This window comes from Dasypus novemcinctus, chromosome X (genome assembly GCF_030445035.2).
Source record: "Dasypus novemcinctus isolate mDasNov1 chromosome X, mDasNov1.1.hap2, whole genome shotgun sequence".
Classification (NCBI taxonomy): domain Eukaryota; kingdom Metazoa; phylum Chordata; class Mammalia; order Cingulata; family Dasypodidae; genus Dasypus; species Dasypus novemcinctus.
The window spans coordinates 90,006,191-90,030,917 of NC_080704.1; the positions used below are offsets into that span (position 1 = coordinate 90,006,191).

General features: G+C 36.4%; 1 protein-coding gene across 2 annotated transcripts in view; it reads right to left on the minus strand.

The window, feature by feature from the left end:
• The window catches only part of BRWD3 (bromodomain and WD repeat domain containing 3), a 143,914-nt gene that overhangs the window by 31,127 nt on the left and 88,060 nt on the right, over positions 1 to 24,727 (minus strand). For both annotated transcript variants that reach the window (XM_058291985.2, XM_058291986.2), the window contains one exon: positions 18,628 to 18,735. In XM_058291985.2, coding sequence (XP_058147968.1) covers positions 18,628 to 18,735 — 108 coding nt within the window. The remainder of the gene's footprint in view (positions 1 to 18,627; positions 18,736 to 24,727) is intronic.

The window sequence follows — 24,727 nt, forward strand, 5'->3', positions numbered from 1 at the left end:
TGAAACAGATTACAACTTCAGAGGAAATACAGAAATTTGGAACAACTAATTAAAGGAGTTCAAACAAATCTTCTAAATAAATTCAAGGAGCAAAAGGAAAATGTGGTTGGAAATAAACTAAATATGGCTACAGAGCCAGAGGATATTAAGAAGACAATGTGTGTAACAAAGAAAAATTAGAAAATATTTTTAAAAGAACATAACAGAATTTAGCGAGATAAAAAACGTAATAATGGAGCTTACAAATACACTTGTGTCATAAACAGCAGATTTGAAGAGGCAGAAAAAACAATCAGTGAACTAGAAGACAGGAAAACCAAATTAAAGAGTTGGAGGAAGAGACTGAGAAAAGAATATCAAAAGTGAGCAGAACCTAAGAGACCTCTAGAACAATATGAAGTGTATCAATATACGCATTATGGGAGTCCTAGAAGGAGAAAAGAAGGAGAAAATAAGGAGAGAAGAAGGAGAAAAGAGTGCAGGAAAAAAACATGAATAATGGTTGAAATTTCCCAACTCATGAAAGATACACATGCCCAAGAAGCAAAAACCATTCCAAAGAGGAAGAACCCTAACAGACCAACTCTAAAACACATACTAGTCAAAATATCAAATGCCAAGGATAAAGACAGAGTTTGAAAGCAGCTACACTCAACAGACTTCAACTCCTACACTCTGATTTATTGGACTTACCCCACTCAGCTAACATGGAGTTGAAGAATGTCAACCACCACACCATGGAGCCTAGAGTGCCTACAACTGTAAGCAGGAGGATTGCATCCAATATCCATGTGGAATCTAAGCCTCTTCTTGACATAGATGTGCAATGGACACAACCAATCCAAGGTCCACAGAGAAAATGTGGCATTGGTGTGGGAAAAGTGGCCATGGTGGCTGCTCGGTGCGGGGAATGGGAGGAAGAGATGAGATGCGGAGGCGTTTTCGGGACTTGGAGTTGTCCTGGGTGGTGCTTCAGGGACAATTACCAGACATTGTAGATCCTCCCAGGGCCCGCTGGATGGAACGTGGGAGAGTGTGAGCTATGGTGTGGACCACTGACCATGAGATGCAGCGATGCCCGGAGATGTACTTACCAAATGCAGTGGGTGTGTCGTGATGATGGGGGAGAGTGTTGCTGTGGGGGGAGTGGTGGGGTGGGGGCAGTGGGGTTGAGTGGGACCTCATATTTTTTGAATGTAATATTTTTTAAAAATGAATAAAAAATTTAAAAAAAAGAAAACAGCTAGAGGAAAATGATTTTTCGCATACAAAGGATTCTCAATAAGACTAAGTGCTGACATCTCATCAGAAACCATGGCAGCAAAAAAGTAGATATTGAAGGTATAAAAGAGAAAAACTGCCAACCAAAAATTCTTTATCCAGAAAAAATTTGTCATTCAAAAATGAGGGAGGGTTTAAGATATTCACAAATTATCAAAACTGAGAGAGTTCATCACTAAAAGAACTGCCCTAAGAAGAAATACTAAAGGTAAATTTTTTAGGTTGAAAGGAAAGGACAATACTCCTTGGAGGAGTATGAAGAGAAGGTCTCTAGTAAAGATAATTAGAAGGGTAACTGCAAAACCCTACAGGACTGTATCATCAATACATAGTTCTACTACTTTTCTCTACCCTTTATTTCCTGTAAGATTTAAAATACAGTTTAAAATAAATAATAATGTTTCTATGTAATGGACATACAAAATATAAGGACTAATGTGTGGGGAAAAAAACATAAAGAAGGGAAAAAGAGAGATATAGGAACAGAGACTCTGTATATGCTGCTGAAGTTAGCTGGTATCTTCTCAAACTATTTGGGTATAGAATTATGCTGTTTGATACAAATTTCAGGGAAACAACCGAGTATTTAAAAGATACACAGCAACAGAAATGAGACAGAGATCAATCAGTTACATCTCAAAAGATTAACTATATAGAAAAGGAAGCTGCAGTAAATGAATAAAAGAGACAAAAAAGATGGAAGAATTAATATGTATGAATATATATATATATATATATATATATATATATATATATATATATATATATATGGCAAACCGGCTAAAGTAAATCTTGCTTCATCCGTAATAACACTGAATGTGAACAAATTAAATTTCACAATCAAAAGACACAGATTGGCAAAATGGATAAAAAGGCACAATCCAACTACATGTTGTTTACAAGAGACTCACCTTAGACCTAAAGATACAAATAGGTTGAAAGTGAAAGGATGGAAAAAATACTCCTTGCAAATAATAATGAAAAGAGAGCTGGGGTAGGTATACTAATATCAGACAAAACAGACTTTATGTCAAAATCTGTTACAAGAGTCAAAGAATGGGACTATATTTTTTAAAAGCATCAATACACCAAGAAAAATTATCAAAACAATATTATGCACCTGAACACAATGTCCCAAAATATCAGGCAAACAATAAGAAAACTGATGGGAGACATAGACACCTCTACAGTAATAGTTGGAGATTCAATATACCACCTTCAACAGTGTAAAGAACATCTAGAGGGAAGATCAATAAGAAAAAGAGAACTTGAACAATATGAGAAATGAGCTAGAGTTAACAGGTATATACGTAACACTGCACCTACAAATAGCAGAATACACATTCCTTACAATTGCACACAGATCATTATGCAAGATAAACCATGTTAGACCACAAAACAACTCATAAAAATTTTAAAAACACTGAAATTATACAAAGCATATCTTCTAACCACAATGAAATGAAACTAGAAATCAGTAACAGAGAAGTAAAAAATCAAAAATATTTGGAAGTCAAACAACACATTCAAACAATCAAAGGGTCGGCAAAGAAATCAGGAACTATCTTGAGACAAATGGATACGAGAACACAGCATATCAAAACTTTGTGACACAGGGAAGACAGAGCTCAGAGGGAAAATTATGACCTTAAATGCTTACTTTACAAAAGAAGAGCTAAAATCAGACTCCTAATCACACAACTAGAGGGACTAGAAAAATGATAGTAAACTAAACCAAAAGCAAGCAGAAGGAAGGAAATAAAAATGCTTAGAGCAGAAATAAATGAAATAGAGAAAACAATATCGAGAATAAGCAAAACAAAAAATTGGTCCAGTAAAAAAATCAATAAAATTGACCAACCTTAGCTAGACTGATGAAGAATAACAGACAGAGGAAGCAAATAATTAAAATTACAAATGAAAGGAGGGACATTACTACCGACAGAAGTGAAATAAAAAGGATCATAAGAGGGCACGATGAACAACTGTATGCCAAAATTTTGACAATCTAGATAAAATGGAAAACTGTCTAGAGACCTAAGAACAACCCAAACTGACTCTAGAAGGAAAAGACCAATAACAAGTAAAGAGATTGTCAGTAATTCAGAACTCTCCCATTTAATGATCAGATGGGTTCACTGGTTGATTTTATCCAACATTTAAAGATTTCATACCAATACTGTTCAAACTCTTGCAAAAAATTGAAAAGAACAGAATACTCCCTAACTCATTCTATGAGGCCAACATCGCCTTAATACCAAAGCCAGATAAAGACATCACAAGAAAAGAAAATTTTAGACCAATAGAACTTATGAATATTGATGCAAAAGATCTTCAGCAAAAAACAAGCAAATGAATCCAACAGCACATTAAAAGAATTATTCACCAGGATCAAGTGGGATTTATCTGAGTTGTGCAAGAAAGGTTCACTATCAGAATATAAATTAATGTACTATACCACAATAATAAAATGAATAAAAAAGAGACATGATCATTTCAATTGATGCAGAAAAGGCTTTTGAAAAAATTCAGCACCTCTTCCTAATAATAACATTTGGAAAACTAGGAACAGAAGGCAAAATCCCTAACATGATACTGGATATATATGAAAAACCCAAAGCAATATCATACTCAATGGTGAAAGACTGAAAGCTTTTATCCTAAGACCAAGAAAAGGACATGAATGGTCACAGTTACCAGTGCTTTTTAAATCTATACTGGAAATTCCAGCCAGAGAAACCAGGCAAGAAATTCAAACAAAAGTCTTCCAAATAGAAAAGGAAGAAATAAAACTTTCCTTATGATACTATACACAGAATATCCTGAAAAACCCACAACTAAGCAAGGAGAGGTAATAAAATAAGAAAAGCAGGGGCCTGTAAGAGCAACATGTAAAACTCAGTGGTGTTTCTATATGCTGGGAATAAACAATAAGAAGAGGAAATCAAGAATAAAATTAGGAGGCAGGGCAAGATGGCGTCTGAGTGAGTGCTCCTTACAATCTCTCCTGCAAAGAAGTAGCTGAGTAGGGTTGGAGTCTGCTGGACAGGGCTGTTTTGGGTGTTTGCAGGGCAGGAGGTGTCTGTACATCGATTTGGTGGGATGGTGACAGAGGAGATTCTTGTAAGAGGTAGAATTTTGGGTCTCTTTCAGGGAGGTCGGGGTTGAGTGTGGGATGCTTCCTCCTGGGGCTGGCAGCCTGGCAGCGACGATTCCTGGAGGCTTTGCTGTGCTGGTGAGTTCCCAAGCCCTGACCGGGCTGTTTCAGGGGCTTGCAGGGCAGGAGGTGTTCGGAGGTTGATTAGGTGAGACAGTGACAGAGGAGATACTTGCAAGAGGTGGAATATTGGGTTTCTGACTCAGAGGTCAGAGGTTCTGGCTGGAGCCCCTGCCCCTAGGGCTGGCGGCCAGGCCGCGGTGGTCCCTGAACACTTTATAGTGCAGTGGCACCCCCAGCAGGCTGTTTCTGGGGCTTGCAGGGCAGGAGGTGTCTGGATGTCAATTTGGTGAGACAGTGACAGAAGAGATTCTTGTGAGAGTTGGAATTTTGGGTTTCTGACATGGAGGTCAGAGTTTGCGGGTGGGAACCCCCTAGGGTTGGCGCCCAGCTGCAGGGATCCCTGAAGGCTGTGCTGTGCTGCAGTGCTCTCAGGTCCCCTGTTAACCGGATGCGTGGTTCTCAGGTCTGTGTCCCCTAAAATCCTGGTGGCCCACGCTCCAGAGACTCACACACCTTGAGTCTGCAATATCACAGACTCCCCGTCCCTGAATCCACAGTGCCCTGAGGTCCATCTGAGATCCTTGATTATCCTAGCCCTCGGTGGTTTGCGGTTTTTTTTTTCTTTTTTCATTTTTTTTCCTTGGTTGCTAATATTGCATTATCTCCTGGTCTTTTCTCCCATTTTATACCCCAACGTCCTTTCTCGTTCATTTAGTTTTTTTCCCCCTCCATTTCTTTTCTTGCTTGTTTCCCTCCCTTTTCTGTGCCTGACGCCTTTTTTCTTCTCTTTTTTCCCCCTTTTCTTCTTATTTTATTTTATTTATATAATAGGTGCTGTAGGGAGCGCTTCACATTTGGGTGTTTCCTCATCCTCCAACTCTTTTCTGTGTGAATTGATTTTGGCCACCTACACTATCCCCTTTCCCCCACATCTTGCTATCCTGCATCATGTACTGTCTCACTTTCTACCTCCTGTTTCTGGCCAACAAATTGTCTGACTTTTAATTTCTATTACCTTTGTTCTGTTTTCTGTCTTTTATCCACTCTTGATATTATTGTCTTTCTTTTCTCTTTCCCTCTCTCATGAAAACACTGGCTTATTAATTCATACTATATTCCTCCCCATATTCAGTTGACTATCTCATTATAGGTACTCTACTTATTGCTATAACTCTACACAATTTACATGAGTCTAATATCCATTCTCCCAGATCTCATATTGTTGCTCTGTTAACATTTATTACCAATACTACTTTATACATTTTCTTTTCTTACTCATTTGCTTTCCCTGGCCCTAACATTTTCCTTCAAAGTGAACGTAGCCAGCAACAAGAAAATAGAGTAAGAAGAACAAAGTGACAAAGAGAAGACATAACACTTACGCAAGAACAACAACTAATTAGTCCCCAAGACTAGACAAAGAAGCTAAGGAACTTATTAAACCCGTCAAGATAAAATGATGACCAGACAGCAACAAAAAACTACAATCCAAACCAAAATTCAGGAAAACATGGCTGAATGCAATGAAAAACTAAAAACCAGGAAGGGAAGCAGAACATCGGACAACTAATTAAAGATCTCAAAACATATATTAGAGACCAACTTAATGAAGTAAAGGAAGAGATTAACAATATGAAGAAAACACTTGGAGAGGAAAATTGCAGACATACGTAAAAAGATAACAGATATGATGGAGATGAACACCACAGTTCAAGCAATCAAAAATACACTCTCAGCAAATAGCAGCATTTTAGAAGATACACAGGAGATAATTAGCGATGTAGAAGACAGTGCATCTGAAACCAAAGAGATAGTAGAACTGATGGATAAAAAGATAGAAAAAATCGAGCAAGGACATAGGGACCTGAATGACAATGCAAAACGCACAAACATATGTATTATAGGCATCCCAGAAGGAGAAGAGAGGGAAAAGAGGACAGAAGGGGTGTTGCAGGAAACAATGGCTGAAAACTTCCCAAATCCACTGAGAGAGATGGATGTACATGTCCAGGAAGAACAACACACCCCAAACACCATAAATCCCAACAGGGCCACCCCAAGACATATACTTGTCAAATTATCCAATGCTCAAGACAAAGAGAAAATTCTAAAAGCAGCAAGAGAAAAGAAAACCATCACATACCAGGGAATATCCATAAGAACAAGTGCTGATTTCTCATCTGAAACTATGCAGGCAAACAGGGATGCAGAGTTGGAGGAGAGTGTAAGAGCAACAAAAAAGACAAAAAGAGAAGGAAAAAAAACAAACAAAATATGACGAACAAGTCCAATCAAAATATGGCTAACATAAATAACTCCTTGAAAGTAATAACACTGATTGTCAATGGATTAAACTCACCTATCAAAAGATACAGACTGGGAAACTGGATAAGGAAATATGACCCGGTCTACAAGATATATGCGGTCTACAAGAAACACATCTTAGACCCAGGGATGCATGGATGTTGAAAGTGAATGGTTGGAAAACAATCTTATAAGCAAACAATAACCAAAAAAAGGCAGGAGAAGCCATATTAATATCAGACAAAATAGACTTAAATGCGAAACAGTTTTGAGAGACAAAGAAGGATACTATATATTAGTGAAAGGGACAATCTCTCAGGAAGAACGAACAGTCATAAATATTAATGCTCCTGACAAGGGTGACTCCAAATATGTGAGGCAAACACTGGAAAAATAAGTGAAATAATAGATGCCTCTATAGTTATACTGGGAGATTTTAATACACCACTATCAACTTTGGACAGAACATCTCAAAAGAGAATCACTAAAGGAACAAAAACTTTGAACAGTATATTAGAGGAGCTGGATCTAATAGACATATACAGATCATTACACCCAAATAGAGCAGGATATACATTTTTCTCAAGTGCACATGAATCATTCTCTAAGATAGACTATATGCAAGGCCGCAAAGAAAGGCTCAATGAATTCAGAAATATCAAAATCATAAAAATAAAATGGCTGACCACAATGGAGTGAAGCTGGAAATCTGGAAAGGCCAGAGGGCCAGATTTCAAACCAAGATATGGAAATTAAACAGCACACTCAGAAAAACAGTGGGTCAAAGAGGAAATCTCAAAAGAAATTAATAACTAGCTTGAAACTAATGAAAATAACACAACATATGAAAACTTATGGGATGCAGCAAAAGAAGTACTTAGAGGGAAATTTACAGCCATAAATTCATACATCCAAAAAGAAGAAAGAGCAAAAATTGAAGAACTAACTGCACATATGGAGGAATTAGTAAAAAAACAACAAAGTAACCCCACAGGAAGAAGAAAGAAAGAAATAACAAAGATAAGAGCAGAACTAAATGAAATAGAAAATAAGAAAGCACTTGAAAAGAAAAACAAAACCAAGAGCTGGTTCTTTGAGAAGATCAATAAAATTGACAAATCCTTAGCTAGACTAACAAAGAAAAAAAGAGAGAAGATGCAAATATTCAAAATAAGAAATGAGAAAGGAGATTTCAACACTGACCCCACAGAAATAGACTATCATAAGAGGATACTTTGAAAAACTATATTCCAACAAAAATGACAATTCAGAGGAAATGGACAAATTCCTAGAAACACATAAGCAGCCTATATTGACGAAAGAAGAAATTGATGATCTCAACAAACCAATCACAAGTAAAAAGATAGAATCAGTCATTAAAAACATCCCAACTAAGAAAAGCCCAGGGCCAGACGGCTTCACAGTGAATTCTACAAAACATTCCAGAAAGAACTAACACCAATCCTGCTGAAACTCTTCCAAAAAACCGAAACAGAAGGAACACTGCCTAACTCATTCTATGATGCCAACGTTACCCTAGTACCAAAGCCAAACAAAGACACCAGAAGAAAGGAAAATTACAGACCAATTTCTCTAAAGAACCTAGACGCAAAAATCCTGAACAAAATACTTGCTCATCATATTCAACAACACATTAAACTAATTATACACCATGACCAAGTGGGATGCATTCCAGGTATGCAAGGATGGTTCAACATAAGAAAATCAATCAATGTAATACACCACATAAACAGATTGAAGGATAAAAATCACATGATTATATCTATAAATGCAGAAAAAGCATTTGAAAAAATACAGCACCCTTTCTTGATAAAAACACTGCAAAAGATTGGAATACAAGGAAATTTTTTGAATATGAGAAAGAGTATATATGAAAAACCCATAGCCAATATCATTTACAATGGTGAAATCCTAAAATCCTTCCCTCTAAGATCAGGAACAAGACAAGGTTGCCCATTCTCTCCCCTTCTATTTAACATTGTCTTAGAAGTACTTGCTCGAGCACTGAGGCAAGAACCAGAATAAAAGGCATTCAAATTGGAAAGGAAGTAGTCAAAATCATTATTTGCAGATGACATGATCCTATATATAGAAAACCCTGAGAGGTCTACATCAAAGCTTCTAGAACTCATAAATAAGTTTAGTAAAGTTGCAGGTTATAAGATCAGTGCAGAAAAATCAGTATCATTTCTGTACACCAATAATGAGCAAGCTCAGGAGGAAATCAAGAAACAAATACCACTTAAAATAGTCAATAAAGAAATAAAATACCTAGGAATAAATTTAACTAAAGATGTAAAAAACTTATACACAGAGAACTACATAAGGCTGTTCAAGGAAATCAAAGAAGGCCTAAATAAATGGAAGAATATTCCCTGTTCATGGATAGGAAGACTAAATATTACTAAGATGTCTATACTCCCAAAACTGATCTACACATTTAATGCAATCCCAATAAAAGTCAACACAGTACTCTTTAAGGAACAAGAAAAACTAGCTATGAAATTTATTTGGAAAGGAAAGAGGCCCCGAATAGCCAATGAGATATTGAAAAAGAAAAATGAAATAGGAGGAATCACACTACCTGACTTCAAAACATATTACAAAGTGACAGTAGTGAAAACAGCATGGTATTGGCACAAGGAGAGACACACAGACCAATGGAACCTAATTGAGAGTTCTGATACACATTCTCATGTATACAGACATATAATATTTGATAAAGCCACCAAACCCTCTCAACTGGGAGAGAATGGCATATTCAACAAATGGTGCCTGGAGAACTGGATAGCCATATGTAAAAGAATGAAAGAGGATTACCATCTCACATCTAATACAAAAATCAACTCAAGATGATTCAAAGACCTAATTATAAGAGCCAAGACCATAAAGACTTTGGAAAGCAGTGTAGGGACATATATAAGACCTTGTAATAGGAAATGGCTTCATGAACTTCACACTAAAAGGATGAGCAGCAAAAGAACAAATAGATAAATGGGACCTCCTCAAAATTAAAGCCTTCTGCACCTCAAAGGAGTCAAGAAAGTAAAAAGAGAGCCTACACAATGAGAGAAAATATTTGGTAACCATATATCAGATAGGAGACTTATAACCTGCATATATATAGAACTCCTATATCTTGAAAATAAAAAGATAAACAACCCATTTAAAAAATGAGAAAAAGATTTAAACAGACACTTCTCCAAAGAAGAAATATGAATGGCTAAAAAGCACATGAAAAAATGTTCCAAATCTCTAGCTATCAGGGAAATGCAAATCAAAACTACAATGAGATACCATCTCACTCCCATAAGATTGGCAGCTATGAGAAAAAGAGAAGACTACAAATGCTGGAGAGGATGTGTAGTAATGGATACACTCATCCGCTGCTGGTCAGAAAGCAGACGGATCCAACCATTCTGGAGTAAAGTTTGGCGATTTCTCAAATAAACTAACCATAGATTTGCCATATGACCCAGCAATTCCACTGCCGGATATATACCCAGCAGAACTGAAAACAAGGACACAAAACCGATATATGCACACCAATGTTCACAGCAGCACTGTTCACTATTGCCAAAAGTTGGAATCAACCCAAATGCCCACCAAGAGATGAATGGAAATATAAAATGTGGTATATACATAAAATGGAATACTACTCAACTTTAAGAACATATACACTACAAACACATGTCATAACATGGATGAATCTTGAGAACCTTATGTTGACTGAAGCAACCCAGGCATTGAAGGACAAATACTACATGACCTCAATGATATGAAATAAGCAAACCAAGCTGCCTCAGAGAGCTGGAGACTGGATGATAGGCTTAAAGGAAATTGGGCAGTCGAGGAAGGAAGTAAGATGACACCTACATGGGCGAAATCTATGATAAGCTGGAAGTATTTGTACAAGGAAGGGATAAAATGAGGGCATAGGGTTACCTTTGGGTGGGGATTTGCGGGCTTGAGGGGGGCTAGGGAAGGTAGGATGGTTAATATTGCCCAAGAAATTGGGGGGAGGTTGGGGCTACATACGAACATAGGAGATTGTCAGGTATTTGGTTGAGAGAATAATGCTGAGAAAATCTTTTCAAAAATATAATAAGGAAAGTTACCTGTTTAAGATGTTTAAAGGGGATAATCTGACGCAGGACAGGCTCCTAGGGAATATGTGAATGCTCATTTTGCCAGAGTGGGTTATATTATTGGATAGAGACCCATATAATGAAAGTGAAGGTATACCCACATCCTGGGGAGGACTGATGCCATCAAATAGAGGCAATTGTATCTCTTTAAGAGAAATGGTGGCTCCCAGTGCATTAGGGCAATTGAGCATTTCAAGCCCTCAACACTGTTGCAAGTATCTCTGAACATGGCCCTTCAAGCAATGAAGATTGACTGTCACTGTGGGTCCTAATGGGAGGGGTAAAGTGGTATTGAATAGATGGAACCAGTGTAACTGTGTGGGCAATAGAAGTGTTTCACCAGGGTACGTAAGGATGGATATAAGATATGTAAATTTACACCAAAAATATATAGGGGCTGAGGGGCTGAAATGTAAATCATAATGTAAAACATAAGATAACTTAAAATTTAGAAAATTTTATATTTTAAAATATAAACCACAATGTAAACACAAATGTTACCTTATTTGAAAGCTATTGTCTCAATAGCTGTACATCAGTTTCAGTAAATATAGAATGAATATGTAAAAAGATTATTGCTATGGAAGGGAAATGGTTTTATGTTGGATATTGAGAGTACTGTATAATGTATATATGAATTACTGTGATCGAAAATTCTTGTGAAGACAAGCTTAATAATTAGAAAAAAGAGAAGAAAAATATAGAACGTAGACAATTTTTTGATACCCCAATTTACTTTTACTGTAATTTTTCCAAATTAATAAGTATTCTATATCTAACCTTTAAACTCATTGCTATATTCCACTTTACTATTAAGGGAACCTGACAATATATTGGGCCTCACTTTTCAGGAAGTTTTGGATCATAGAGAGGTTCAACAATGGCAGGGGAGGAATACTGGTGTGGGATGTTATTGACAGGGGACACATGGTTGGCAGGGATTTCACCAGGGCATATATCCAGGGTACATAAAAATGTTTGGATATTTTCATAGTGGATACAAGTAAAAACAACAACTGAGGGAGTGCTGAGTTCCTAGCCAGGGGAGCTCTATCACAATCCCTAAAGGAACAGCAACAATTCCCCAAGTGCAACGGCAAAGACCAAAAAGGAATGAAGGTCCAACAATGAGCCCTTGATACTAATGACTATGCTTGTGAGCCTGTGCACCTGAAATACGAACAAGGCCTAGAGCTGCAGGGTGCCTAAGAGTTACCTCCTGAGAGCCTCCGTGTTGCCCAAATGTGGCCAGTCTCGAAGCCAAACTCAGCATGTAAATGCGTTGCCTTCCCCCAGCATGGGACATGACTCCTGGGGATGAGCCTTCCTGGTGCCAAGGGATTACTACCAAGTACCAGCTGATGATGTAACTAGAAAATGACCTTGAATAAAAGGGTCAACTCGGACCAGCAGAATATCTCAGTCTACATATAATACCAGGAGTTAAAAACGTTTTTTGTCCTGAATCAAGGAGGAAATGGAAAGGACAAATGAGTTTATATGGCTATGAGTCTCCAAAAAGAGCTGGGAGGTTATCAGAGGGGTTGCCCTTATGCACACCTCAGCAGAGTTCCAGAGACAGATAAAGTAGATACAACCCCAGGTACTGGTTCTTCTGAGGGCTACAGAGACCCACAGGTTCTATGGTCATGGCAGATGGAGTTCAGTGCCATGTCAGTTTGCCCTTCTTTGGAGTTTGTGTCTCTGTGTCATGGAGCTGGACTCAGATGTGATCTTTTTTCACAAGCGTCTGCTGTTACTTTTACCAGAACTGTAGTTGGTGGGGGGGTTTAATATATACCAAGGGGATCTGAATCTCTGGACTGACCATATTATAGCCAGGCCCTGAGCCTCAATGGACTTCAGCTCCTACATTCTGGTTTATTGGACTTACCCTGCTCACCTAACATGGAGTTGAAGAAGGTCAACCACCACACCATGGAGCCAAGAGTGCCTACAACTGAAAGCAGGAGGATTGCGTCCAGCATCCATGTGGAATCTAAGCCCCCTATTGATATAGATGCGGAGTGGACACAACCATTCCAAGGTCCACAGGATGGAGGAATAGCATATGGATTAGAGTGTACTTACTGATATTCTATTCATGACCTATTGTGATTAGTAATCAAAGAAAATGTGGCATTGGTGTGGATAAAGTGTCCATGGTGGCTGCTGGGTGTGGGGAATGGGAGGAAGAGATGAGATGTAGAGGTGTTTTGGGACTTGGTTTCATCCTGGGTGATGCCGCAGGGACAGTTACTGGACATTGTATGTCCTCCCATGGCCCACTGGATGGGACGTGAGAGAGTGTGGGCTCTAATGTGGACCATTGACCATGAGGTGCAGCGGTGCTCAGAGAAGTATTCACCAAATGCAATGAATGTCTCATGATGATGGAGGAGATTGATGCTATGGGGAGAGGAGGGTGTTGAGGTGGGTGGGGGGTATATGGGGACCTCATATTTTCTGAATATAATTAAAAATAAGAAAAAATTCAAACATGAGTTAAAAAAGTCCAAAAAAAATTAAACATTTTAAAGAAAAAAAAAAGAATACAATTACATTTACAATAGCAAATAAAGGAATCAAATATCGAAGAAGAAATTTAACCAAGGATATGAAGAATTGGTATGTGAAAAGCTACAAAAATTTGCTGAAAGAAATTTAAAATGATCAAATAATGGAAGGATATTCTGGACTCATTGACTGGAAAACGTAATGTCATCATTATTTTGTTTCGTTTTTTAAAGATTTATTTATTTATTCCCCGCCCCCTACACCCCTATTTTTATTTTTGCACTTGCTGTCTGCTCTCTGTGTGTTCTTCCATGTCCACTTGTCTTCTCCTTAGGCAGTACCAGGAACCAATCCTGGGACCTTTCAGGGTAGGAGAGAGGTGCTCAGTCCCCTGTGCCATATCAGCTCCCTGATCTGCTGAGTCTCCCATTGTCTCTCCTCTATGTCTCCTTTTGTCGTGACATCTTGCTGTGCTAACTTTCTGCATGGGCCAGCCCTCCTGTGCAGGCCAGCCCTCCTCTCAGGCCAGCTTGCCTTTCACCAGGAGGCTCCAGGAATTAAATCCTGGCCTCCTATATGGTAGTCAGGAGCCCATTCTCTTGAGCCACATCTGTTTCCCAGTACTGTTAAAATATTAACTCTACCCAATGCAATATACAGATTCAACAAAAATTCAATCAAAATTCCACAAGGGTTATTCCAAGAAATGGAAAAAACAATCAAACTCATATTGAAGGACAAGAGACCCCAAATTCTCAAAACCATCTAGGAAAGGAAGAACAGAGTTGGAGGATTCTCACTTTATGATTTTAAAAATTATTACAAAGCTACAGTAATCAAAGCAGCATGGTATTGGCACAAGGACAGACATATACACATATATACCAAGGGACTTAACCTGAGAGTTCAGAAGTAAACCCTCACAACTTGGGTCAAATGATCTTTCACAGAGGTTCCAAGTCCACTCAGTAGAGAATGAACAGTCTCTTCAACAAATGGTATTGAGAGAAATGGAAAATCATATGCAAAAGATTAAAGATGGACCTCTACCTCACACCATATATAAAATTTAACTCAAAATGGATCAATGACCTAAATATAAGAACTGAAATTATAATGTTCCTAGAAGGAATCATGTGGCCACATCTACAGGAACTGTGATAGTGGTAGCTTCTTAGATGTTATACCAAAAACATGAGCAACAAAAGAGAAAAATAGATAAATGAGATGATATCCAAATTAAAACTTCTGAGGGGACTTCTTGGTAAGAAGATGAAATAGGGAGCTCTACGGCTCATTCCAGCCACCAAAGCAGCTATTAAACAGGAAGGAACTGTCTGAAACAACTGTTCTGAGGCAACAGACACCAGAGGAACACTATTCAGAATCGAGGGAAGAGCAGGAGGAAGAAACTGATAAACTACAATAAGGAATAGTGAGTAACTCTCTCAGCATACAGCTACCCGAGTCTGTCCCCCACTCTTTTGGCAGTCTCCCTTAGGGTCCAGTCGCTGGTTAGCTACTGCTGACACAAAGGAACATAAAAATATTCTTCTATAAGAATAGGGGTGGGCATATCCAAGCAATGACTATGGCTTTTGATTAGCAAATTTGAGCTGCTGGGTCCTGGCTCTGAGCTACTGTTTCAGCCTGCCTTGGACAAAGGTAGAAGCAGCCAGTTTCAACCCTGCCCATACAGGTGAAGATGCTGTGGCCATTTAAAGACACAGTGCCTCCTCAGGCGGAGAGTAACAGTTTGTTGAAGGGTGGTCTCTGCTGGATGGGCCAGGAGAGCAGTATTTGCAGAGCTTTGGGTAGCTGTCAAAGAGGCTTTTGGTATCCTTTCTCACCTCCTCCTTACGATACTTTGGAGGCAGTCTGGTCCCCTTCACGGATCCCAGGGAAATACTGACTAAGGAAAAGGGTGACCCTCCTTCCAGAATAGTCATACAAGAAAAATGAGCTAGAGACAAAATACAGAAGAAACAAACAAGAAAAAACAAAAAAACAGAACAGACCAAGATTCCCAGAGAAGGAAGAGAGGAAAGGATGCTTTCTCCTGGACATGAAACAACTGTAAAAAAGTACAATCTCAAAAATTTACACATATCTAGGCCATGAAACAGGTGCAGAAGACTTGAGAATGTCTGAGCAGTTAAACGTGGGCTACTATAAAGGTCTAAAATAAGTTGAATTCAGAGTCAAAGAGCCTAAATGAAAAGTTAACCAAAAACAAAACTCTAGGCAAGAAACAGAAACTGATCTTCACAGTAAAATCATCAAAATAATCAAATGCCTGGACACCAGCAAAAAGTTACAAGACATACTAAGAAACAGAAAGATATGGCCCAATCAAAGGAAAATATTAAAACTTCAAAGGAGACACATAATTTGGAACAACTAATCAAATATATTCAAACAAATTTCCTAAATCAGTTCAAAGAGATGAAGGAAAATACGAAAAAGATAAAGGATATTAAGATGACACTCTGATCATAAAGAGGAATTTGAAAGTATGAATCCCTCAAGACTGAGGAATAAACAGAGAGGAGGATTCTTAACCATGGCCCAAAGTAGATTTACTGTTATTGTATCTATTAACTTGTTTTAGCAGAGTAACATGTAACATTGATATAAAGAGAGTGGTTGCCAGGGGCTCAGAGGGGAGAGGAAAGGATGAATAGGTAGAACACAGGGCATTTTTAGGGCTGTGAAACTACTGTTTGATACTTTAATGGCAAATACATGGCATTATATATTTGTTCAAAGCCTATAAAACTGCACATCACAAAGTATTAACCATCATATAAACTATAGACTTTGGTTAGTAGCAATGCTTCAATATTGTTTCACCGATTGTAACAAATATACCAGATTAATGTAAGATGGTAATTATAGGGGAAATTATGTGTGTGTGTTTGGGGGGGATTATATGTTAACTCCCTATACTTTCTATGTAAATCTAAACCTTTTCTGAAAGTAAAATATGTTATTATAGGAAAAAAAAAGACCCCCTCTGCTGTGATAAAGAAGAATTTGAAAGTATAAAAAGAAACATAACAGAAATGACAGGAATGACAGGTACAACAGAAGAGATTAAAAACCCACTAGAAGCATACAACAGTAGATTTTAACACACAAAAAAAGAATCAGTGAATTAGAAGTCAGGACAATTGAAAAGTTATAAAACAGAAAAACAGAAAGGGAAAAGAATGGAAAAAATTTAGCAGGACCATAGGAATTTGAATGACAGCATGGAGCACACAAATATAGGTGTCATGGGTATCCCAAAAGGAGAAGAGAAGGGAAAAGGGGCAGGTTGTAATAAAAATAGATAAAACAAAGGATGGTACAACACAGTGAATCTTATTGAGGATGATGGGCTATAGTTAATAGTATAATTTTAAGCAGGTCCTTTCATGAAATATAACAAATGTACAATTCTGCTACAAGGTAGTAATAATAGGTTGGTATATAGGAAGAAAAATACACCTAATGTAAATAATGGAGAATAGTTAGAAAAATAACCTTTCATCAATTGTATCAAAGGTAACTACTGTTTAAACAAAGTATAATTATTAAAAAAGTGCTCTTATCAATTTTAATAAATGTTCAACACCAATGCAAGGTATTGGTTGTGGGGTGGTATTCAGGTATCCTATATTTTATGGGTGACTGTTTTGTAAACTCACAATTTCTTTAATTTAAAAAATTAACAATTTTTTTTGCATTAAAGGACTTTATCAAAAAAGTAAAAAGACAATCTAGTGGGAAACATTTAGAAACTATATGTATGATAAACATTTAATATCCAAAATTTATAAAGAAGTCCTACAACTATACAACAAAGACACATGATACAATTAAAAATGGGGAAAAGACTTGCATACACAATTCTCTAAAGAAGATATACTAATGGCTGATAAGCGCACAGAAAGGTGCAAAAATTTATTACCCATGAGAGAAATGCAAATCAAAACTATAATGAGATATCATCTTACACCCATTTTATGGCTACTAGGAAAGAAAAAAAAACAGTAAACGAGAAGTCTTGGAGAGGATATGGAGAAACAGTATCTCTCATACATTGTTCTTGGGAATGTAAGATGATGCTGCCCCTGTGGAATAGAGTACAGTGATTCCACAAAAAGTTAAGTATAGAATTGCCATATGACCCAGCAATCCCACTGTAGGTATATACCCAAAAGAATGGACTTGAACAGATATTTGAATACTGATTGTTCACAGTGGCATTATTCACAGTTTTCAAAAGGTGAAGGTAATCTTATTGTCCCTCAATAGATGGATGGATAAACAAACTATACACATACACAGAATGGAATTTTATTTGACCATAAAGAGGAATGAAGTTCTGAAGCATGCTATAACAGGAATGAACACTGAAGGCATCATGCTGACTGAAATAAGCCAGAAATAAAGAAACAAATACTGTGTGATCTCACTTATATGAAATAAGCAAAGTAAGCATATTCATGAAGTCAGTTACCAATTATCGAGGGGTGTAAGGGATTATGGAATTAATTAATTCATACACAGTTTCTATTTGGGATGATGGAAAACATTGGCAGTGGAGAATGGGGATGGAGGTACAACTTTGAATATATAATTAATACCACTGAATTTTATATTCAAAAGGAGAAAAAAGGGAAATTTTAGGTTGTATATAATTTACTACACATGCAAAAAAAACAGAACTGTATAAAACAATGGAAATAGTGCACTAAAGTTAATAGCATAATTATAATATTATTATTTCATTAATTATAGCAAAGGCACCACACTAATGCATAATATTAATAGGGTAAACTGTGTGTGTGGGGGGATATATGGGTACATCCTGCATAATGTTTCTGTAAACCATCAACTATGCTAATAAAAATTTTCAGAAAAAAAAAGAAATGAGGTCAAATAATCAAGAGAATAGAAGGCATATAAATTTCAGAAAAAATATAAAATGTAACCCACAATACTTAGCTGCTGAGAGAATTGTACATCATCTTGCACTACGCAACCAATAGTGAAGTTTATATGAAACTGAGAAAAAAAACCCTATATGTAAGTAACTTAATTCCAAAGCTACTTAAAAGGAACAGCATATGAATCTGGCAAACTTACCCTGAGGTCCATTTTGTTCCATGGTTGTTTTTGTAAATTAACGCTGTATATTTTTGACTTCCTTACAGCCCGCACATAAGCTTCATGCCCTTGCCTGAAATAGATGAGCTAAAACAAAAAATATAAGGTATTAAGTAGCAAAATGTTACTTGATAATCCTATATATCATATATATATATATACTCAAACAAACATTCTCTTCTGTTTGCAACAGAAATGAATAATTATAATTGATAAAAATTTTATAAGAAAGGAGCTTTTCATATTCTAGTGATGGTCATCATGGCGTACTCAAACCTATGTAGTCATGTGCTAAGTATCACACAATATAAATACTACACATGTAGTCCCTTTTCTCCAGCAGCTTCACAAATCAGCTGAAGAAAAAGACTAATGACAAATGCACACTGTAAAAAATGTAAACTATTGGTCCTATTTTAAAGTACGATATTGCAAATGCAAATGATATTCTAAATATCAACATTTTAAAAATTAATTTACACAGAGCATATATATACACACACACACACATATATATACACACACACACATATATATATATAGCCCTAATCAAAGAATACTAAATGAAGAAATTTCAAGACTTAAGTTAAAAGTTTTCTGTTTCAAGAATTCATGTCAGAACTGGCATAGCATCGAAGGAAAATAAATTCAAATATTTGGTAAAACCCTACACCTATAAGATAGCATCTAAAACCATATTCTCAATTCAATAAAAAAGGTTAATTTCCTCAATACTTTTAAAGTGGTGGTAGAGATTAATAACTAGAAGAAAATAACATAAAAAAAACCCAAGGGTAACCACAAGGAATGTATTTTTAAACATATACACGAACAGAAATGAGAAAGGGATCAGATAAATACATCACAAAGATCAACTATACAGAAAAGGAGGCTGCATTTAAAAAAATATACACCAACATAAGCTACCAATCACCATAACTGGAATTTCTAAAAGTTAAAAATAGTAGAAAATGAAAAATATTTAAATCTTAGTATATAAACACAACTTTATGGTTAAAAAGAAGAATTAGAAACCTTAAAAAGAAACATAACAGAAATTATGGGGATGAAAGGCACAATAATGGAGATAAAAAATATAAGAGAGGAATACAACAGATTTAACCATGCAGGCATAATAACAGAAAGAGGAATGAACAGAAAAAAATGAGCAGCATCTCAGGGATTTGAGTGATGGCATGAAAAAGACAAACATACACAACATGGGTGTCCCAGAATGAGATGAAAAGGGAAAAGGAAGCGAATGAATATCTGAGAATAAAATGGTTGAAAATTTCCCAACTCTTAGGAAAGACATATGTATCCAAGAAGTGTACAGTACTCCAAACAAAATAAAGCCTAATATACCTACTCTAACACACATACTAAGAAGAAGGTCAAATTCAAAAGATGAAGAGATAATTCTGAAAGCAGCAACAGAAAAGATATCCATCATATAAAAGGGATCCTCAATAAGACTAAATGCCAATTTTTCATCAGAAACCATGGGGGTGAGAAGGCAGTGGAATGATACATTTAAGGTACTAAAAGAGAAAACTACCAGCAAATATTCTTTATCTGGCACAACTGTCCTTCAAAAATGAGGGAGAATATAAAACAATCAAAGATTAACAGAAACTGACAAAGTTTGTCAACAAAAGATATGCCCTACAAGAATTGCTAAACTGTGTTCTTTAGGTTGAAAGGAAAAAAACAGGAGAGAGTGGCTTGGAGCAGTGTGAAAAAGTAAAGATATTCAGTTAAGTTTAACTAACTGGGTAAATGCAAAACCCAATAGGACCGTATCCTAAATATATCATTCTTCTATTTCATTCCTATCAGAATCAGAATACAATTGAATAAGAAAAAGCCATAATAACCTAATAACAGATACATAATATATAAAGAAGCAATATTGGACAAAAAAAAATCTTAAAGAGAGGAAACAGAGGAATACGAAGCAGAAAAATGTTTATGCAACTGAACCTAAGTTGGTATCTTTTCAAATTAGTACGTTATAGTATAGACATAGGCTGTATACAAAACCAAGGTTAACCACAAAGAAAGTATTTTTAAACATATACACGAACAGAAATGAGAAAGGGATCAGATAAATACATCACATAGACCAACTATACAGAAAAGGAGGCTGCAATAAAGGAAAAGACAGACAAAGACTTGACCATATAAAAAACAAGGAGGGGAGCAGATGTGACTTAAGCCATTGGGCACTTGCCTCCCACATGGGAGGTCCTGGGTTTGGTTCCCAGTACATCCTAAAAAAGATAAGCTGATGCAACAAGCAGACCCAATGAGCAGATCCAACAAGCAGGGAGCAGATGTGGCTCAAGTGCTTGAGTACCCATCTCCCACATGGGAGGTCCTGGGTTCAGTTTCCGGTACCCTCTAAAGAAGATGAACAGACAACTAGTGGAAACAACAAACAGGAAGCCTAGGGAGCCATCTCTAGGGTGGGGGACAAACAAAGAATTAATTTGGATGTGGCTCAAGCAGTTGACCTCTGTCTCCTACATGGGAGGTCCAGGTTTGATTTTTGGAATCTCCTAAAAAAAATTAAACTCCCAAATCAAAAGACACAAAGTGTCAGAATGGATTTTAAAGATGGATAAAAAAAACACAATCCAACAATTTGTTGTTTATAAGAGATTCGTCTTAGAACCAAGACACAAATAGTTTAAAAGTGAAAGGATAAAAAAAATTCCATGTAAATTGTAATTTAGAAAAAGAGCTGTGTTAGGTATACTAGTATCAGACAAAATAGACTTTAGGTCAAAAGCTGTTAAAAGAGACAAAGAAGGACACTGTATATTAATAAAAGAGTCACTCCACTAAGAAGAAATAACCATCTTAAATATTTTTGCAACTAACTATGGTGCCAAAAAGACTTGAGGCAAGCAATAAGAAAACTGAAGTGAGAAATAGACACCTCTAAAATAATAGCTAGAGACTTCAATATACCACTCTCATCAATAGATAGAACATCTGGACAGAGATCAGTAAGGAAACAGAACACTTGAATTATATGAACTAGACCTAACAGGGCTTTTTTTTTTCTTTTTGGGGTGATAAAATGTTCTGAATGTTCTAAAAATGTGGTGAAGGCTGCACAGATCTGTGAATATACCAAAACTAAAGAATTGTATACTTTAAATGGGTGAATCTTATGATATGATATGTGAATTATATCTCAATATAGGGGTTAAAAAATTACAGTTAACTATAGCCCTTAGTTTGCAGTAGGCATATTTTCCTGCATACCACCATTTTTAACACCTTGTAATAGTGACATACATTTGTCACAATTCATGAAAGAATATTCTTATATTTGTACATTTGTCACAATTCATGAAAGAATATTCTTATATTTGTAACAATTCACCACAGTCATCGTCCACAAAAGGGTTCACTGAGTTTATAGTCCCATGTTTTATCCCCTAGCTTTCTAGTGACATATACAACCCTAAACTACCCTTTTGAACAACATTCACACTCTAGTCAGTGTTAATTATGCTCACAACAATGTGCTGCCATCAACTCTATGCCATTTCCAAACATTTACAACCAACCAAATTAGAAATTCCATACAAATTAAGCCTTTGATCCCCATACTCTACCCTCATTCTATCTCTTGGGAAACTATACTCTAGATTTTAATTCCATGAATTTATTCACTATAATTAGTTCATATTAGTGGGATCATACAATATTTGTCTTTTTGTTTCTGACTTATTTTACTCAACTTAATGTCCTCAAAGTTCATCCACGTTGTTGCAAGAATCAGGACTTCATTTCTTCTTACAAATGAATAATATTCCAGTGTATGTTTGTACCACATTTTGCTTATCTATTCATTGGTTGATGGACACTTGGGAATTGTGAATTTTGCCTCTATGAACATCGATGTGCAAACGTCCTTTCCCTGATATCAGTTCTTCTGGGTCTAAACCTAGTAGCAGGACTGCCAAATCATATAGCAATTCTATACTTAACTTCCTGAGGAACCACCAAACGGTCTTCCACAGCGGCTGCACCATTTTACATTCCCACCAGCAGGGCATGGGTGTTCCTATTTCCCCACATCCTCTCCCAACACATGTAGTTTTCTGCATTTTAAAATAGTGGCCATTCTAGTAGGTGTGAAATGATATCTCGGAGTTTTAATTTACATTTCCCTAATAGCTAGCGATGTTGAGCATCTTTCCATATGCTTTTTAGCCATTTGTATTTCCTGTTTGATGAAATGTCTATTCTAGTCTTTTGCCCATTTTTAATTGGAGTTGTAGGATTTCTTTATATTTTCTGGATATTAAACCCTTATTGGATATGTGGTTGCCAAATATTTCCTTCCACTGAATGGGTTGTCTTTTTACTCTCATGATAAAGGTCTGTTTTTAAATTTTGCTGAGGTCCTGTTTATCTATGTTTTATCTTTTTTTTTCTGCTTGTAATTTGGATATAAAGTCTAAGAAACCATTGCTTAACACAAGATCCAGAAGATGCTTCCCTACATTTTCTTTTAGAAGTTTTATACTCCTGATTCTCATATTTAGGTCTTTGATTACAACGTTTTGAGTTAATTGTATATGGTGTGTAAAGGGGATTCCCTTCCGTTTTTTTGCATATGGATATCCATTTCTTGCTGTATCATTTGCTAAAAAGACTTTTCTTTTCCAATTGAGTGGAGTTGGCAGCTTTGTGAAAAATCAGTTGGCCATAGATGTGAGGGTCAATTTCCGAACTCTCAATTCAACTCCATTGGTCAATATAGCTATCCTTCTGCCAGGATCATTCTCTTTCGACCACTGTAGCTTGGTAATAAGATTTAAAGTCAGAAAATGTTAGGCCTCCAACTTCATTCTTCCTTTTCAAGATTTTTTTGGGATATTCAGGGCCTCTTACCCATCCAAATAAATTTGATGACTGGCTTTTTTATACTCATGCAAAAAAAAGGTTTTGGGATATTTATTGGGATTGCACTGGATTTGCAAATCATTTTTTTGGGCAGAATTGTCATCTTAATATTTAGTCTTAGAATCCATGAACATGGAATGTCCTTCCATTATTTAAATCTTCTTCTGTTTCTTTTAGCAATGTTTTGTAGTTTTCTGAATATAGGTCCTTTCTGTTCCTAAGTTTATTCCTAAATATTTGATCTTTTTGTGGCTATTTTAAATGAATTTTTTTTCCAGATTGCACATCAGTAGTGTATAGAAACACTGTTTATTTTTTTGTATTACTTTTGTATTCCACCACTTTACTGAACTCGTCTATTAGTCAAAGTAGTTTTGCAGTGGTTTTCAGGATATTCTAGATATAGGATCATGTGATCAGCATATCATGAAAGTTTTACATCTTCTTTTCCTATTTGGGTGCTTTTTATTTCTTTATAAAGCCTAACTGATCTAGCTAGAACTTCTGGCACAATTTGAATAACAGTGTTGACAGTAGGCATCCATATGTTGTTCCTGATTTCAGAGGAAAAGCTTTCCATCTTTCACCAGTAGGGACAATGATAACTGTAGGTTTTTCCTATATGCACTTTACCATGTTTAGAAGCTTCCTTCTATTCCGATATTTAGGAGTGTTTTTAATCAAGAAAGAGTACTAAATTTTGTCAAATGCCAGTTTGGCATCAATTGAGAGGATTGTGTGATCTTTCTTCTTCAATTTATCAGTGTGGTTTACTACATTAACTGATTTTTTGTGTTGAACGCTTGCATTCCTGGGATAAAACCCACTTGATCATGGTGTATAATTCTTTTAAAATGCTTTTGGATTTGATTTGCAAGTGTTTTGTTGAGGATTTTTGCATTTACATTCATTAGAGATATTGGTTGGTAATTTTCTTTTTTTGTAGTATCTTCATCTGGTTTTGTTATTACGGTGATGTTGGCTTCAAAGAATGAGTTTAGTAGCATTCTTTACTGTTCAATTTTTTGGAAGAGCTTGAGCAAAATTGGTATTAGATCATCTTTGAATGATTGGTAGAGTTCACCTGTGAAGCTATCTTGTCCTAGGATTTTAATCTTTGAGAAGTTTTCGATGACTATTCCAACCTCTT